This window comes from Sus scrofa, chromosome 3 (assembly GCF_000003025.6).
Source record: "Sus scrofa isolate TJ Tabasco breed Duroc chromosome 3, Sscrofa11.1, whole genome shotgun sequence".
NCBI classification, from domain to species: domain Eukaryota; kingdom Metazoa; phylum Chordata; class Mammalia; order Artiodactyla; family Suidae; genus Sus; species Sus scrofa.
In genome coordinates, this window is record NC_010445.4 from 122042193 (window position 1) to 122062234 (window position 20042).

The 20042-nt window shown below is 38.9% G+C and overlaps 1 protein-coding gene across 1 annotated transcript in view; it reads left to right on the forward strand.

The window, feature by feature from the left end:
• Positions 1 to 20042, forward strand: part of NBAS (neuroblastoma amplified sequence) — a 359592-nt gene that overhangs the window by 159459 nt on the left and 180091 nt on the right. Inside the window, 5 exon segments of the mRNA XM_021087823.1 lie at positions 1003 to 1065; positions 3267 to 3389; positions 7721 to 7823; positions 13032 to 13261; positions 15922 to 16034. Coding sequence (XP_020943482.1) covers positions 1003 to 1065; positions 3267 to 3389; positions 7721 to 7823; positions 13032 to 13261; positions 15922 to 16034 — 632 coding nt within the window.

Below are 20042 nucleotides of genomic sequence, written 5' to 3' on the forward strand. Positions count from 1 at the left end.
TGAGTGAGGCCAGGGGTTGAACCTGCGTTTTCATGGGTACTAGTTGGGTTCGTTACCACTGAGCCACAATGGGAACTCCCAGACAAAGGTTTTTTTAATGAGTTTTCTTATTACATCCCGATGTCTTGCTGGAATCCAGTCCATCACTGGTGGGAAGGCCCTGAGAGTGTCAGGTACAGTGGTTCTCAGTGGAGTCTCCCCTTCAAGTTTGGGACACAGAGTCTCATGGGGTGGAAGAAGCCTTTTATAGGCTGCTTAACTTTTCTGCCAAGTCCTTTCCACTTGTCCATGCCAAGTCTGTCCTACCAGCCATGTTTTTATTAGTTTATGATCTTTTTCATGGTCGTGTTTCTCCTGGTCCCCTATTTTTATTTTTATTTTTTCCTGAGCGTTGTCTCTACTCCCTGGAAGGAGTGATCTGTATGGTGGCTACGTACTTTTGCTTCATTTTAAAATATCGCAGTGGAGGCAGAGAGTGTGAGAACATGGAAGATGTCCACTGAGTGTATAGAATTCCACAGGAAACTTCCCGAGGAGCCCAGGTGGGGCAGATGGGCCTGGGAGAATGCCATCGTGCATGGGCCATGATTCCTGTTCTGCTCTGTGGGTTAAAAGAGCAGAAATAGATCATCACTTTACAGCCTTGGCTGCTTCTTAAAAACAATTTAAAAAGGACTGCAGTTGATTTGTAATTCTTTTTTGTTTTTAGCAGAGCTGAAGTAAAAGTTCTTAAGAAAATAATTGTCCAAATCTCACTAATCTGTATTGAGAATATTGTTCTGCTCTTGTATTTTTTTATCGTGATGTCTTTGAGTTATGAAAGATGCTGAATGAGTTTAGGAGATAAGACTGACGTTTTAACCTGGACAGTATAATACTGTTATATATTAAAGACAAGGCAAATATTATTTCCTTTTTTTATTTTTAACTTAACCGAATTTGGTATTTTAGATAAAAAGCCGCTACTGAAACAATTTAAATTCTCTTCTCTTAATCCTTTAGTCATAAGACAGAGGTAACCACAGCTCTCCACGACATGGTAGACCAACTGGAACACATTCTCAGGTGAGAAAAATGATGCTCTGTTGGCTCCATGCTGATTAAGGAGGTCTGTTTATGTTACCTGAAATATGCCCAGTGGTCATTTCCAGCTTAGCCTCCACATTTGCCTGACTCTCTTAAGAGTGAGTTTCCTTAATAACAAATGTAGTCCCAGTGTATTTTTGCAGAATGCTGCAGTAGTAGGCACATGGACTTTGAGGATTAGTAGATGTGTGTTCAAATCTAGGGGTTGCTGCTTACTAGCTGTGTAATTTTTTTTTTTTTTCCTTCACACTCACAGCAGGCAGAGGTTTGCTGGCCAAGGATTGAACTTGAGCCAGAGCAGTGGCAATACTGGATCCTTAACCACTAGGCCACCATGCAGCTCCTAGCTGTGTGATCTTTGAGCCTAGGGTTTTCTTAGCTATAATATCTAATTTATGAGATGACGGAATTAATATTTGGCTAAGCATTTAAGGTGCCCCACACATAGAAGGTAAATAAGAAGTCTTAGTTCCTGCAGCAGTTATTACATCAATCAGCAAACAATGTTTATTATACCTCTAACTTTTCTTTTTGGGGTACAATACATTTGATTGGTTATCTGGATTGTATTAGTAACTCTAGCAATGTTCTTTATTCTGGAAATGAAATTTTTTTAATATTTTATTTGTAATGATTTTTTTTCCCATTATAGCTGGTTTACAGTGTTCTTTCAATTCTCTACTGTACAGCAAGGTGACCCAGTCACACATACATACATTCTTTTTTCTCATTATCATGCTCCATCATACATGACTAGATACAGTTCCCAGTGCTATACAGCAGGATCTCATTGCTTATCCATTCCAAAGGCAGTAGTTTGCATCTGTTAACCCCAAATTTCCAGTTGGAAATGAAATATTAAACTATTACAGGGACTGAAAATTTCTAATTTGCTATTCAGGAGTCTAATATTGTTTGCTATATTCATTTTTATATGTATGTATAATGTGCTTGTGTGTAATTTTTAAATATTTGCATTAAAATAAAATTAAGGATAAATTTTGTTCTTACATAATTATAGAAATTGTGTATCACTTGATAGTGATAATACCTAAAGTTTAAGAATTTAGAATCTGCTAATTAGATCTCTCTTCTCTCCTCCCCTGAAAAATTGAACATACTCTGACCAAAGCTTAATGGGTTAAGTCAATGTAGCTTCATTCCTTACAAATGTGCATGGTTATCTTGGCTTTCTAAGGAAATTGAGAAGAGCTCTCTCAGAGAGATACAGTATATTTATTGCACAAAATCATTACTTCATAATAAACATCATTTATTTCACCACATGTTCCTGGGTGTACCTGTGGGTTGTCTTGATAGTCCAGCTAGGCTCTCAATAGCACGAGGAATGAGTAACACCCTGGAGGTTTCTGGATAATACCCTGGTCTTTGACTGTTGGCCTTAATTTACTGACATTCGGAAAGAACTTTTTGTTGCTGTTCCACCTCATAGCCGTGAAGAGTTGGTAAATGTTGTAGTGTACATAATGTCAGGTGACGTGACCCGTGAGATTTATCTTTACGAAGAATAACTGAATTCTCTCCTGCCTCTTTTTAAGTCCAGTAGTGATTAATTCATAAATGTGAGATTTGATGAGACAGACAAGGTATATATACAGTGCTGATGATTATGGAATGATCTATCTCAAGAAGATTTATTAGAGAATACGAATCTTATTTGTTTGTTTATAGAAAGGATTCTTGAGGGAGATTGAATCTTACGGTGTTTCTCTAGTTTTCCAACTCTAAAATTCTTTGCTTACTGCTTTTCTAGCAGCCTTGCCTATAACGAAATACTCACCAGGGTTAAGAGTTAAAGCAGGGTATTGCAGTGATATATTTGGCTTCTTTTGCTGACTTGAGGCTTTTACAGTCCAGGCAAGTTGTAAAAAAGATTTTGAGATAAGGATATTGCCAGGCTTTTTAAAAGATGTCAACTTATTTCAAATATATTATAATAAAAGTCAGTAGGGGAAATAAGATTTGATATGTAATTATTAGTTTTTTTTGCTGAAAATTAATGTAGGTAGTGTGTAAAATTGGGTCATTCTCTGTGATACTCCTTTTTTTTTTTTTTCCCCCAAGTACCTAACACCTAAGTGCTATTTGTATTTTTAAGATCCTTAGAGCTTTCTTTTTGGGTAGCAAGACTTCTTTAAAAATTCTTCTTTCACTTATAGTGTGTCAGAGATTTTGGAGAAACATGGACTTGAGAAACCAGTTTCATTTGTTAAAAACACTCAGTCCAGCTCAGAAGAGGCACGCAAGCTGATGGTTAGACTGACCAGGCACACCGGTCGGAAGTGAGTAATAAACCAAATTAATCGATTATTGTATATGATTAAAAAGAAGTTCTGTTTTTTTTTTCCTTTGCTGACTTCATTTGTTTATTAGTTTTATACTTCACAATTAGGTTTGTGGCTGGCCCATTTTGAGAGTTCATTTTCATTTATTTTTCAAGGTGTAGATTATTATTTTTTAATATTTAAATATTTTAGTATCATTTGTTGAAAAGACTGTCCTTTATGTACTGTATTGCATTTACATCTTTGTTGAGAATCAGTTTTCCATATAATGGGGGCCTATTTTGGGGTTCTTTATTATGTTCCATTGATCTATTTGTTTATCTTTGTTCTCATAACCATACTGTTTATCATTATAGATTTATAGTAAGCCGTAAAATTCCTTATTTATGTCTCTTTAAACAGTTTATTATTGTTACTTATTTATCTCCCTTATGTTCCCTTTAAAATGATAAACTTATCTAGGGCAAGTGTCATCAGATATCTAATTTGGAGCCTTACATATCAACAACCCTTTCTCAATAATTGTTAAATGAATAATTTAATTTAGAAGATTTAAAAAACTTGTCTTTATTTTATTTGGCCGTGCTCTTGGCATGTGGAAGTTCCCAGGTCAGGGATTGAACCCATGCCACAAGCAGTGACCTAAACTGCTATAGTGACAATGCCAGTTCCTTAAACCACTGCACCACGAGGGAACCTGAAAAGTTAATCTTAAGCTTTCTTTATAACTATAAACAACTGGTTAATATTTCCGATTGTGTTGGCTCTACTCTAGAACTTACTCTTCAAATGAGAAAGCCATGCTGTTGCCGATAGATGGCCTGCTATCTTTTCATCGAATCCCCAGAGTACTTCTTAAGTCCTCGAGGTTAATTTCTACTTAGGGCATTCTGCTTACTGTAAATATATAAGACAGTATGGGTTCTTCCCCCTACCCCCAAAGTACTCAACTTGAAATGAATCTTAATTATTACATATATGCTGACATGGTTTGGCCCTTAGTACATATAGAATTTTTTTTTTTTTGTCTTTTTTATTGTTGTTGTTATTGTTGCTATTTCTTGGGCCGCTCCCGTGGCATATGGAGGTTCCCAGGCTAGGGGTCTAATCGGAGCTGTAGCCACCGGCCTACGCCAGAGCCACAGCAACGCGGGATCCGAGCCACGTCTGCAACCTACACCACAGCAGGCAACGCCGGATCGTTAACCCACTGAGCAAGGGCAGGGACCGAACCCGCAACCTCATGGTTCCTAGTCGGATTCGTTAACCACTGCGCCACGACGGGAACTCCGTAGAATTTTCTTACGCATATTCTAAATGGTGGCAGATTTCACTGAATCTGTTGCACATCAGTTTTTACCATCTTGAATGCAATACTCTTTCTCCCTGGAAAATACACCTCCATTCCAAAGCTGTAACTAAATACATCGGGCTTGTATTCAGGTATGTCTCTGTTAATTTGCAAACCTCTTGTAGAGTGCCTCCAAGCTCTACTCTGGGTTCTTATTTACTGAATGTATTCTGAAAAGACCACTGGAAATAAGGTCTTATAATTTATTTTAATTAGAACCTGTACTTACGGCGAGCCATGTGCGAGAAAACATTAATACCATCTGTCCCACTGTTGCCGCTTCCAGAACAGCTGGGCTATCAGAACTTGAATTCAGCTAGATGATACCTAGGCCCGATTTTATGAAGCTGGTGCAAGAGAGGCCCCCACTTTATCAAACATTTTGCTATTTCTCTGCCTGCAAGTCAAATCTGAAAGAGCCCTTCAGCCTTTGAAGCCCACCCAAAGGGTTCCTATGCTAAGGTCTAACTAGTAGATATATTTCAGGGATTATCCTGGAAGACGTGCAAATATATCAGTTTGTACTGTGAGTTTGCATGCTGGGGGAAAAACGTGTTCCCTTAAGCTTTATTTTGTGTAGGATAGAGATAATTGTTAGTTTTGAATTAACAAGTATAAAATGCTATAAGCAAATGAAGTTTGTAATTATTAAAAGTTTTAGTTGGAAAATTCCTGAAGACTAGAATTTTTGCAGGAATGATCCTAAGTGCTTACTTTTTCCATAGAAATACCATGTTTTTGTTTGTTTGTTTGTTTTTTTGGTTGTGTCTGAGGCTTGTGGAAGTTCCCTGGCCAGGGATGGAACCTGCACCCAGGTTGTGACAAGGCCAGACACTTAACCCTCTGTACCACAAGGGAACTCCCAGTTTTTGCAAGGATGATTCCAAATGCAAACTTTTTCCATAGAAATGCTATTGAACACAGTTTACTTGCCCTGTTTTTAATGCATAAAGAAAACAATGCATGGAAAGGAGATACCCAGTTGGTACTTGGCAAACACAAAACCAAGCGAAACCTGCCCTTTTCAGACCGCGAGATTCATGGTTACGTCAAATGTCAAGACTAGAACGACTGTGATTCCCAGACTCATATATATGCACACATACGTAGTTGTCTTTTTAGGGCCACACCCATGGCATGTGGAAGTTCCCAGGCTAGAGGTCCAGTTGGAGCTGCAGCTCCCGGTCTAAGCCACAATCACAGCAGTGGGGGATCGGAGCCGTGAATGCGACCTACATCACAGCTCTCGGCAATGCTGGATCCCTAACCCATTGAGCGAGGTCAGGGATTGAACCCGTGTCCTCATGGATGCTATGCAGGTTCGTTAACTGCTGAGCCAGGAGGAGAATGCCCCAAACTCGTACATATTTAACAGAGATGGACTTTTGAGCGGGGTGGGGAGAATTAGAGCACATTTCTTCCCCTTACTAGACAGTATTAGTGACCATGTACGTGACTACGGAAAAAACAAACGCTTGTAACTTTCAGATTTGTTCATTCACATTTGTAGAATACTATTTATTTTTTTAATTTTTTTATTTTTGTCTTTTCTAGGCCTGCACCCGTGGCATATGGAGGTTCCCAGGCTAGGGGTCTAATCTGAGCTGTAGCCACTGGCCTATGCCAGAGCCAGAGCAACGACAGATCTGAGCCACATCTGCAACCTACACCACAGCTCACGGCAATGCCAGATCCTTAACCCAATGAGCAAGGCCAGGGATTGAACCTGCAACCTCATGGTTCCTAGTTGGATTCGTTAACCACTGCACCATGATGGGAACTCCTAGAATACTGTTTTATACTGGAAAAATATGGGGAGTCTTTTCATACATTCTAGTTGAAGTTAATCCTCAGAATATACAAAAAAGGAAATCTGAGGCTCAAAGAAATTAAGAAATTTATTCAACTCTATACAGGTAATCGAGCCTGCTTTTATACTTAGGAAAAAATCTTGCTTCGGTGTCTGTTTTATCAAAATTAATCTCATCCATTCCTTATCATTCTCTGAGATGGGCCATAAGTGAGAAAAGTGAAATTCTGGAAAATTAAATGCTCACAATTACGCAGTGACTCTCTGTGACATTGTTGGCAAGACTGTTTCCGCTGCTTCAGGAGAATCTGAACCATTAATTCTCTAACTCTGGACACAGACATGAAATGGAATTTGATCAGCTGGATTGTGTCAGCCTCAGTGCTTGATCCCTGAATGGTAGATTGCTTCTAACCTGGAGGGCCTGTAAATGAACTAGAAAACCAGATGGGGGCTTTGGGCTTTCCCTGTGTGGTGACTAGCATGTCCTTGAGGGGACCCTGAAAACTCTATGGAGTTGTTACAAAGGGTACTGGCTTCTTCCTGAGCCAGGTGTAGGCACTGTCTTGTTGCACCTGGGCAGAAGAGACCTGGGCAGTGCTCCGTCCCATACTCCAGGGCCTGCTGCCAGAACTCCCACTGAGAGGACCCGGAGGCCGCCCTGCTGAGAGCCGCCTTTCTGCCTCTAGACTCAGGCCAGGTGTGGCCCCTGTTGCCTCTGGGTCTGCATGTGTGGTTGAAGCTAAGAAGAGTCCCTGCTGGTGGTTGCCAAGGGATGAAGATGGAATTTGAAAGCGACTCTCCAGGGGCTGTTTTGCTGTATCGCAGCTGCTTTATCTTACCGTGCTTTATTTCACCTTAGCAGCTCATAGCTGGATTACCTTGGCCATTATCATTTGGTCCCATTCCAATTATGTGTCTAGGCAGCTACAGCAGAGGCAGTTCTGGCAGCCTCTCTGGCATTGATACATTGCTGCCCAACTCTCCCCTCTTTCTTTAATCATTTTTTTTCCCCTGGAAATTCAAATGAGATATATTTCTGTTGACCATCTGGGAGCTGTGTGTCATATAGAATGGTGGTTTATTCTTTTTTTTACTTTTGGCCAATTGAAGAGAGCAATTTCATGAATTTATTTTTTTTCCTTTTCTCCTCTCTTGGTTTTCCAGGCAGCCTCCTGTCAGTGAGTCTCACTGGAGAATGTTGCTGCAAGACATGTTAACGATGCAGCAGAACGTTTACACGTGCCTAGAGTCCGACGATTGCTATGAGGTGGTATACGCACATAAACTGTTTCCTTGTAATTGAGAAATTTTAGCTGTTACTTGTGCTCACTGGACACACAGGTGATGGCTGTGAGCGTCACTGAAATTAATAGTATGCAGTTATTGCATGATGCCTGGTAATTGAGTACTGCGGTATAGTTTAAGCACTTTCATATCTAACTTCCTATCTTCTCTCTCTGTTCGTTGCAGCATCATTTATTTAGTGGGTTGATTCCCAGCTGGGAAACTTCAAATCATACTTGACTACTCTCCATAGTTCTGTTGGTGGTCACCAAAACGTAGTTGATGTCTCTGAGAAAACTCTTTTCAGATCTGTCCTAGCTTCATCTCTGCTAATTTGCAATAATCCTCCAAGCTTGTTTCCCTACATCCATCTCTCTTTCCTGTTTACACTGAGAGAGAGAGAGAGAGAGGTGTTCTAAAACAGCCTACTCAGGACACTCCCTCCTTAAAATGTGTTGCTTGTTCCATATCGACAGTCAGAAAGTATCTATACTTCTTAGTGTGGCACAGAAGCCACAGGGCGTTCCAGCGGCCCTGTCCCGCCTTTGACACTCCACCACGTGCCCTGGGTGCTGGTCGTGCCAGATCTGTCCTGACTCCCTCCACTCTCGATGCCGTTTCCTGTTTCTGTGACTTTGTACACATTGACCTCTTTGCCTGGGCTGTATTCCTCTTTTTATAATTTGAAAATTGCTGATGATTTTTAGGGGTCAGTTCATTAATTACACCTCTAGGATGCCTTCCTTTGTCCTTTGATAAAACTTGTCTCTAGTATAGCCTTTCTTTCAAATGCAGTGACTTGTTTATTTCAGTGTGTTTCTTCCCTTTGGTCATTAGCTCCTCGGTGGGCATCATTGTGTTTTATTCATCCTCATCTTCCCCAGTGCCTATTCTAGTGTCTGGCACATAAAGGATACCTAAGGATGGTTAGGTGACTAGGAGTGTAAGCGAGGGGGATTTAATCCTTATTTTGGAAGGTAGGGTATTACCATCACATTACTCATGGTTTGTATGGGAAGGATGATCCAGCTAACCCATTTTTAATGAGATACAGTTTGAAAGAGGGTTCTCATTTGAATATTCTTTTCAAATAAGCCCAATCAAAATTGTGTAAAGTATTTCTTGTGTTGCCCTGCTCTGACACTGTAAAGCATAACCCATTGATAAAATAAGAGTTATAAAATAGGTCTCTGTTTTGTGAAATTGGTTGGCATTTTAAATTCAAGGTGATTGAGTTTAACAAGGTGATTTTAACAACTATAGACTGTTGAGAAATGAAAGGTTTTATATTTGAACTTCAGGATTTCTAGGCTTGGTGAGTGTAAAGTTGGTATTGAGTATCAGTTGTGCACAGTATCAGACCGTGCACAACTGCCCGTAACTTGCCTTTGTATCTAAAGCAAAACTTGACATTCGGCTTCAGGGGAAATTAATCTACATGCACATAGGATCCAAAAAGTTACTGTCAATAGTATGCCTGAAATGGTGTTTTAAGTGAGAGTAGCATTATTTCCTGGTATTTTCTGATTCTGATTGAAAAATTGGCATTATGTGTGTTACACTTGAACTCGCTCCTGTGTAGAGTAATCCTTCATGACAACCTGACATACTAAATCGTTTTTGTTATATTTTAACACCTTTGTATTAGGCTTTGATATTTTAACGACTTTGGGCCATTAGTCTTTCTCCTTTGAGAAAATATTTGAAAGCATATTATAATGGTTGTGAAACGATTCTAGGAGATAATTAAATTTGGCTGCTTAAATTTTAAAGCATTTTAGTGCCATTTAAATTACACTGTATTGTCTTGCTGACTTTTGGCCATTTTTGTTAGGTTTTGCTGTCCTTGGAAAATAATTTGAAATCTCACTGGCATAATTTTGATAAAGTGCAAGATTTCTTCTGTATAGCCTATAGAGCAGAAATCTATATTGTTCATTTAAGAAAAATCTTGAAAAATATTAAAGTGAATAAATGGTGTTTTTCAGCATTGGGCATTGACTTTTTTATTATTATAATTATTTTTAATAGTTATTTCCCCAATACAGTTTTTTTTCTACTGTACAGCATGATGACCCAGTTACACATACATGTACATATTCTTTTTTCTCACATTATCATGCTCCATCCTAAGTGACTAGACATAGTGCCCAGTGCTACACAGCAGGATCTCATTGCTAATCCATTCCAAAGGCAATAGTTTGCATCCATTAACCCCAAGCTCCCAAACCACCCCCACTCCCTCCCCCTCCCCCTCAGCAACCACAAGTCTATTCTGCAAGTCCACGATTTTCTTTTCTGTAGAAAGGTTCATTTGTGCCTTGTATTAGATTCCAGATATAAGTGATATCATAGGTATTTGTCTTTCCTTTTCTGACTGACTTCACTCAGGATGAGAATCTCTAGTTCCATCCATGTTGCTGCAAATGGCATTATTTTGTTCTTTTTTATGGCTGAGTAGTATTCCACTGTGTATATATTACCGTGTCTTCCTAATCCAATCATCTGTCGATGGACTTTTGGGTTGTTTCCATGTCTTGGCTATTGTGAATAGAGCTGCAATGAACATGCAGGTGCATGTGTCTTTTTTAAGGAAAGTTTTGTCCGGATATATCCCCAAGAGTAGGATTGCTGGATCATATGGTAGTTTATATATATAGATTTCCAAGGTATCTCCATACTGATCTCCATCGTGGTTGTACCAGCTTACATTCCCACCAACAGTGCAGGAGGGTTCCCTTTTCTCCACACTCCCTCCAGCATTTGTTATTTGTGGACTTATTAATGATGGCCATTCTGACTGGTGTGAGGTGGTATCTCGTGGTAGTTTTGATTTGCATTTCTCTAGTAATCAGGGATGTTGAACATATTTTCATGTGCTTGTTGGCCATCTGTACATCTTCCTTGGAAAAATGTCTATTCAGGCAGGTTTTTTGCCCATTTTTTAATTTGGGTTGTTGGCTTTCTTGCTGTTGAGTTGTGTAAGTTGCTTGTATGTTCTAGAGATTAAGCCCTTGTCAGTTGCATCATTTGAAACTATTTTCTTCCATTGTGTAAGTTGTCTTTTTGTTTTCTTTTTGGTTTATTTTGCTGTGCAAAATCTTGTCAGTTTGATTAGGTCCCATTGGTTTATTTCTGCTGCTCTTATTTCTGTTGGCTTTGGGAGACTGACCTGGGAAAATATTCATAAGGTTGATATCAGAGAATGTTTTGCCTATGTTCTCTTCCAGGAGTTTGATGGTGTCTTGTCTGATATTTAAGTCTTTATTAGCTATTTTGAGTTTATTTTTGTGCATGGCGTGAGGGTGTGTTCTAGTTTCATTGGTTTACATGCAGCTGTCCAGGTTTCTCAGCAATACTTGCTGAAAAGACTGTCTTTTTCCCATTTTATGTTCTTGCCACCTTTGTCAAAGATTAATTGACCATAGGTGTCTGGGTTTATTTCTGGGTTCTCCATTGGTCGGTCTGTCTGTTTTGGTACCAGTACCACACTGTCTTGATGACTCTGGCTTTGTACCATTGCCTGAAGTCTGGGAGAGTTATGCCTCCTGCTTGGTTTTTGTTCGTCAGAATAGCTTTGGCAATTCCAGGTCTTTTGTGGTTCCATATAAATTTTTGGATTGTTTGTTCTGGTTCTGTGAAAAATATCCTGGGTAATTTGATAGGGATTGCATTGAATCTGTAGATTGCTCTGGGTAGTATAGCCATTTTTACAATATTAATTTTCCAACCCAGGAGCATGGAATATCTTTCCATTTCTTTACATCTTCTTTAATTTCTTTGACTCTTTATGGCTAACTTAAATAAACGCAAGGAATAGAGAAATTGTTACATTAAAGTCATTTTTGTCACTTGGAGTGAGCCATTTTCACCCGTCATGTAAATGATTAAGGTTATTCATTGATAATATAGTTTCTGTCACAATATGTATTTTATAGCAGATTCCTTGTACATATTAGTAATTTTATCCTTATCAATCAATTTAGTAAAGTCCTGTCTAAAAATACCTTCTCCAGAATCCTAGAAACAGGTGAAAGTAAGGAGGTCCTATGAAAATCAGATTGCCTTCCTAATTATCAGAAAAACCTTGATTCTCCTTGAAATCTTCTTATCAACTCCTGCTTCTATTTCTCTGCTGTTTTCACCCAACAGCGGCCTAATAGGAAAGAGCATTCTTGGGGGAAAGTTCTTGTATTAGTTATATATTGACGTTATTAGTATGGATTTAAAGGGATCTCTTTAACAATTTTCTGGAGAAAGTAAATAATCTTAATTATAGAATAAATTTTATGTTAATTGTGGTGCTATTAGTTGCCTTGTAAAATACAATGACATTTGTACAAATACCTTCCATCAGTGGCTTTGGTTTTATTTAAATCTTAATTTGCAGATTGGAAAAAATGTTATATGGCATATTGTAATTCTAATGACTAGGTGTGAGTAGAACATTTGTGGCTTGGATGTTTAGTTTACAAGACTGACTTCAGATGCTTTAAGCAGTAATTTATTATGTGTATCATATTCAAAGACTTTCTTTCAAAGAACTGAAATGTTATAAATAGTTTAAGCAGAGTGTGGGATCCTGTTTTTATTGAGGGTGAACTTTAGATATTTTATTCAAGTATTCATTGTAACACATTAAAATAATTATGTTTACCATTGGTTTGTTCAATAAATTATTTCTTCTTTTGGAAAGATTTTTAAAAATTGAGATGCGTACACGTAACACAAAATTAACTGGTTTTGTTGATGGTGGTTTTTTTTTTTTTTATGTCTTTTTAGGGCTGCACCTGTGACATATGGAGACTAGGGGTTGAATTGGAGCTGTAGCTGCCGGCCTACACCACAGCCACAGCAACAGCAACACAGGATCCGAGCTGCATCTGCAGCTTACACCACAGCTCATAGCAAAGCCGGATTCTTAACCCACTGAGCGAGACCAGGAATCAAGCCGGCATCCTCATGGATGCTGATCGTGTTTGTTAACGGATGAGCCCCAGCAGGAACTCCCCCAAATTAACTGTTTTAAAGTGTCCTTCCTGGTCGTTTAGTACATTCTCAGTGGTGTGCAACCTCTTCCTTTAGGATAGAGCCATTATTTATTTCACTTGATATCAAAGCCTCTGTTGTGTTAAAACCTGAATCCTACCCTCCTTATTAGGCATTAATTCCAGTTCCTTCTTTTTCCCAGATATTTACAGAAAGCCTTCTGTGTTCCAGCCGCCTTGAAAATATCCACCTGGCTGGGCAGCTGATGCACTGCAGTGCTTGTTCGATAAATCCACCAGCTGGTGGGGCCCATAAAGGAAAAACCCAGTACAGGGTCAGTTATGAGAAAAGTATCGACTTGGTCTTGGCTGCCAGCAGAGAGTACTTCAATTCTTCTACCAACCTCACTGACAGCTGCATGGATCTGGCCAGGTAGAGCAAGTGTATTCTCTGTGGGAGCGAGGGGTCGGAAGACGCAAGCTCCAGTGTCGGTTTTATGCCCTCCTGTATGGGGTCCTCAGTCATGAGTACACATTGACTCTGCTGTATGGGGCACAGATGTTTGTTTCTTGAATATAGAAAGAAAACTTAATGACATCATGAATATCCATCAGCTTTCTCGTGACCATTTTTCCCTAGCTTGCTTTCCCATAGTCATTTGAGCTGATTGTCGGTAAGATTGTACTTCTCTCCTGTTGGGAGAAATTCATGTGGTGGCCTAAAAATATCAAGTTCTGGAAAATTTTGGCACATTTAGATGATGTCTGTACCTTTTACATGACTTCTGCTCTACTTAGGGACAGGGGACCTGAGATGATAAAGCTCAAAAGTTCCTTCCAGGTAGAATTTCTGGCTTGTGAATTTTGTTCTTCTCTTGGCCTATTATACTGGAAATTTAGCATTCCACTTTTTGCTATTGACTCTTGGGAGCCTTTTTTTTGCATAGGGGACATTTGCCCTTTGCCTCTCTTAACGATTTAACTATGTTGGTAAGTTCCTATTATATATAATTTATCTTTCAAATTGCTATTAAAATTTTTAAAATTATTTTTTCTCATGCAAGGTTTCTATCTTTTGTATTATCCTTTGAAAGACCTCTAATTTGTAAGACCGCTGAAATCACTTTTCATGTTTTTTTTTTTTTACTACTTTATTGTATTTTTGCATTGAAATTTTAGCCTATTTGGGATTTATTTTGATGTAGTGATTTTGGTAGTAGCTATGTAGAGTTATTTTTCCCACCAAATGACTGGTAGTCGTTTCAACTGTAGCAAAATCTTAAAGGTAACTCCCCCCTCCCCAGAGATATCACAGAAAGAATCATGTTTTCTCAAACCATGTTATTGAACTTGACAGAGTTGTTTAAAATAGTAATTTTTTTTTCTCTCCCAAGGGGTTGTATTTCTATTTCAGATGATGAAAATATCAAATAGAATAGCCTTTGAAACTGGGAGTTGTGTTTGACCTAAGTCTTTTTGACAGATTTCCCAGAGATCATTTTAAAAACTGTACCTACAGTATTTCCCTTTCATTTCGTCCTCTTTTCTCCCACAAGGACATACCTTAATGACATATGTGTGTCATGTAGCACTTATGTATATATTTGTCACCTGTGGGGCCCAGATGTATTTAATTGTTCACAGTTTTATTTAATTTGAAAATAGCCTATCCATTTTTATTGATTAAATTACGGTTTATTAACTAATTTCTTGTAGTTGAGGAAGCAATACATCCACAAAATAAAATATTCAAAAATACGAAAAGGATAGATACGGACAATGCCTTTTTGCTTCTGGTCTCCCTAGTTTTATTATCCTACAGCTGTTTTAAAAATCAGTTTCTGGTGTACTATTCCAGGGGATCTTATTAAATGTTACCGTCTTCTTTCTTAAATCATAATTAAGTGTGTCCCTCTTGAACGTAACTTTCTGTGTCTTATTTTATTCACTTACAATCTATATTGAAGGTTTTTCCATGCGAGTACATACAGGTTTGTTTCATTCTTTATTGATGGTTGTTTGACTTCCAATAGAATTTATTTAATCTGTTCCTGACCTCGTGTCTTTTATTTTAAAAAGACCGTGGTGGTGAACATCCATAATTCTGTCTGGCCTTGTGAGAGCCTATCTGTAGTATAAATTTCTAGATTTGAAATTCCTGGGTTCCAAGGTGAGTGCAGTTAGAATTTTAGTAGGTACCACAAATAGGTATCTTTTACACTCGAGTCAGTAAAAAGTATGTGTTAGTGCTCGTCTGACTTAAATCCCCAAATTTTGCAAGAGCAGGCTCGGCTCATATTTGTTGTTCAGTCATATGGGTGGATACTGGGGTAGATGGCTTCATGTGCGGGTCCAGGATTTGGCATCTGTTGGCTCTTCATGGCCTGGTCTCTTCCTGCCTTTCTAGACTCATGCCCCTGCTCCTCTATATGCACTTTTAGAAAATGGGATTATCGTTAATGAAAATATTTATTAAATGTACTTTCACTGAGTCTTTAAAAATTTGCTTAAAATATTCCACGGGTATCACAAATTCTTAGATTGTCACATCACTTTCTCCTATATTTATCTCAATATTGCATCACCGACTGATCTTCTGATCAGAAAACTGTCTCCTATGCAATTTCTTAGGTTATTCTTTATTCCTCTGAGGGACAGAATTGTGACTGATTGAAGACCTTTCTGTTTTCCATAAAAGAATAACTGGAAATTACCAGGATTCCTTCTGTTTTTTAAGAATCCTTTTTCTATGATTATTATCTTTGGAATCAATGGTAAACAGAGCACTAAACCCAGAATTAAGGGGTCTTGCTTTTGTACCATGATAGCATAACATACTATCAGCATGACCCTGTGCAAATCACTTCACCTCCAAGCTTCAGTTTGGGCTTCTTTAAAAAGCAGATGGTGATATTTGCCTGTCTCACAGGCTTGCTGTGAGGATTAAATAAGATATCAGAAAGCCTCCAGCAGAATACCTGGAATGTGGTAGGTTTTTGATAAATATGTATTGGATCTCATGTTGTTGGACGTGGCAAGGCAACTTAGCTGAACATATGTTACTTTTCCTTTTAAAAAATGTATTTCTCCTAGGTGCTGCTTACAGCTGATAACAGATAGACCTGCTGCCATTCAAGAGGAGCTAGATCTTATCCAAGCTCTGGGGTGTCTTGAAGAATTTGGAGTAAAGATCCTGCCTTTGCAAGGTGAGTTTTCCACTTAAGTGTTGCACTGTTAGTAACTTACTTTGCATTAATTTACTAGTGTTCCTTTTTAGATTTTTAAACTAAATGAGCAATGCCTTTGGTCATTTAATCCATTAGCAATAGATCCCATCCTCTGTGCCATTTTTCAGTACATTAGTACAGCAGTGAGGCCATTGGATTAAACAAGAAAGAGGAGTTCCTGTTGTGGCTCAGCAGGTTACTAACCTGTCTGGTGTCCACAAGGATACCGGTTTGATCCCTGGCCTCCCTCAGTGGGTTAAGGATCCGGCTTTGCCGTGAGCTATGGTGTAGCTTGCAGATGTGGCTCGGATCCCATGCTGCTGTGGCTGTGGGGTAGGCTGGCGGATTCAGCTCAGATTTGACCCCTAGCCTGGTAACCTCCATGTGCCGAAGGTGGGGACCTAAAAAGACCAAAAAAAGAAAGAAAGAAATCAATGATGAGAGTTTTGAGAAATAGATGGATGAGAGTTTCAGGTTTATTTCAATTTTGGATTGCAGTTTATTTATTTCAGTTGCAAAGATTTAGAAGTAGCTATAAATGATAATAGTTTATTTCTTTTTTTGCTACTGCAGAATATTCTTTAATTAAATACCTTTTTTTTTTTTTAATAGAGGGAATGACAGGAAGTTGTTGTTTAGAGTTCAGTTACTAGCCATCTCCTAACACTGCTCACCTTCCTTTATGTAAAGGTTAGAGGTCAGGTTTGTACCCCCCAAAACAAGCGTGCTGTTAGGCTGTCACCTGTCCTCAGCTGTTTCGTGCTGGAGCGTGGCGGCCATCTCCCAGTGTCCTGAACCTTACCTGACATGTGGGAGGTAGATTCTCTGTTGCTTCAAATCCTGGACCTCAAGGCTCTAAACGAAGTGGGTGGCTTGCTTATTAGCAGTGTGCTTGGCTGGTTTCCGTGTACTCATCTTTATTCTTAACTCTGGAAATATTTGGAATTGAGGTGGGGGAGGTGTAGCAGAGTTCCTACCCTCTCTGGTTTTTGATAAATTTTCACCAGAATTGTCTCTCTCTCTCTCTCTCTCTTTTCCAAACTTCTAGTTCCCTCGGTCAGCGATAGCCTGTTATGGGTCCCTTGACGTCTTGTCTTCTGTAACACTTTGAGTCATGTGGATCTTAGGAATATGAGCCAGTAGAGACAGTCTTAGGTTTTCATGTGGACTTTCATTGTAGTTTTACTAAAAATTAAACTTCTGCTTGTTAGGAAAATTTATTAGACTTATAAATGGTAGTATTACAATTACCTTGAATATTGCTGTTGGAAAATTATTTGTATTTGTGATTATAAATATCCTGCAAGGTCTGAACCAATTATATTCAAGGTGATTGTTAAATCACTAGAAAATTCTGTTCAATCGCACCATTCACGTAATTTTTGAGCTCAAAGCTTCTTAAAATTATGAGGGTAATCAGAGTTACTCAAAGGCATTTTGAACTTATTCTCAAATATCTTAAATCATTAACTACCTCCTCTGAAACTTTTTTTTTTTCCCCCCTGTTTTTTAGGGCACACCTGTGGCATATGGAGGTTCCCAGGCTAGGGGTCAAATCAGAGCTGCAGTTGCCAGCCTCTACCACAGCCACAGCAACTTGGGATCTGAGCCACATCTGTGACCTACATCACAGCTGATGGCAATACTGGATCCTTAACCCACTAAGCGAGGCCAGGAATCGAACCCGCATCCTTATGGATCCCAGTCGGGTTGTTAACCATTGAGCCATGAAGGGGCTTCTGAAACACTTTTTTAATTGAAGATTTCAGTCACAGGAGAGTCCAGAGTCCTATGAAACTTTTGTCCTTAATATCTCGTTAGGTCAAGTCATTATAGTTTTGATTCTGCGTGTGTTTATTTTAATCCAAGTTATTTAATCCAGTCAGATTGGTATAATACAAAAAAATACTTTTCCAAATGCTATTGAATTTTGCAAATTACTTTGAGCTTGACTTTTCTGTGGTACTCCATGAGCAGTATTTGCACATCACCTGATGGGTTTGAATATCTGCAGCCAAACCTGCCATCCTGCTGTAGCTTCTGAAAAATTTCCTGACTGAGAGTCTTAAGAAAGACTTGGCTTTCATGTCTTGCCAGCAGTTCAGCTTGATATATTGATTTGGAGTTTCCTATTAGAATGACTGTCAGAAAAATCTTCGGAATGTGGAGACATCATATCCCTTTTGTATCCTATTTGTTCTGTTTATGCCACAGATATAATTTAGGTTTCAGCTTCTTTTGTGTCCATCAGTAATTCTGGACAAGTAAAGTAACTTGATATTTAAAAGATTTATGGTCTAGGTGTTTTTATTGTAGTCAGTGTACAGTAGTTCCTTTTGTCACTTTGTTTTGAAGCCTTCTTTGCCTACACTTCAGGAGTTGCTATTTCTTATCAAGAAGGCTAGTGGAATTGATAAGGTATAATTCATGAGTTAACAGTAAAGAGGACCAGAAATATCATACAGAAGTGGCTCCTGTGTAAGGGTCTCCTATGACGTGTTAGTGTGTGCATGTGTGTACTTCTCCCTGTTTTTATCTTGGGTGTTTGTGAAAATTATTCTTACTATTTATGAGCTGTTTAAGAATATTTTAGTTGTCTTCATGTTTTTTTCTACAATAGGGCAAGTCTGTTTTCTGGGCTTACCGTTTTGTATTAAGCCCAGCCTGGAGTCTCTTTTGCGCCTTATTGCTGAGTAACTGGACCCGTGGCTAAACTTTCTTTGTGTTTAACTTTTCTCCTTTACAAAATGGGCACAGTTATAAGCCCGTTATAGAATTTCTTATAAAGCTTTAGTCTGTATGTTTACAGGGCCTGGGACATAGTACAAGCTCTGCAAGCATCAGGCGTCATTTTTGTTATTTTCCTTGGAATAGGTGCTTGTAATGAAGGTACAGCTAGAGTGGCCTTGCCTGCTTTCTCTTCTCTCCCTTCCTCCCCCATTTCCACTCTGCTTTCCTTACCTTCGAGAAAGATTAGTTTAGGCACTTTTATTCCCACAACCAAAATAATGGCTTTGAGGGCTTAGTACATTGATAACAAGACAGAATCATGCCTGCAGGTCATGTCTGAGTTTAAATTCTGATTCAGCCACTTTGAGCTGTGTGATCTGTGGCAACTTAATGTTTTTGAACTTCACCTTCCTCAGATGGAGATAATAATAAATATTCCCCAGACAGTCCTTAAAGTTATCTTGAACACGGAGAATCCTTATATTAGAGGAGCCAATATTTAAACATTTCCGTGAATGTTCGTAATAACAATTGAGTGGTTTTTATGTTTTCTGTATACTTTGCGTGCATTTATTAATTCTTGAAAATACCCCATGAGGCAGTGGCAGTTATTATTTTCATTTTCCCGATCAAGGTTAAGTAGCTTGCTTATGGTCACACAGCTGCTTAGAGGCAAAGCTAGGTAGTTTGGCTCACGAACCTGCGTTTGTGACAGTTGACAGTACTCCGTTGCAGAGGAGGGGCGACAGTTCCTGTGCTCTCGCTCCCCAGCTCCGAGTCTGACTTCTGCACGTTACCTTCTTCCTCCCCTGTACAGTCAGATTGGTACTGATGCAACTTCACAAGTAACCGTTTATGTTGTGCACCTTGGATGCCCTTCATGAGCGACTGAAATGGATGGATAAGGGAATGAGGCTGTGAAAGACACTGAAGGAGCCCAATTGAATTCAGGTCCCATCACTTTCAGTGACCTTGGCCAAAGTACTTAAAAGTACTGCACCTCAGTTTCTTCTGAGGATAGTAGTGCCTGCCTTGTAAGGTTCCGCCTTGTAGGGTTAACATCCTTAAAGCACCTACAGCAGTGCCTAGGACACAGGTCGTAGTCATTTCATGTCAGCTGTTATCATAATAATTGTTCCTGTTGTATTTATTTGGTCCCACCTTCCCAGGTAATACGTGTTTCTTGAAAGTTAACACCTCTGTCCTAAATAGATACCCTTTCTTCCTAGCATATACCTGATGCTCTTGAATTCAAGG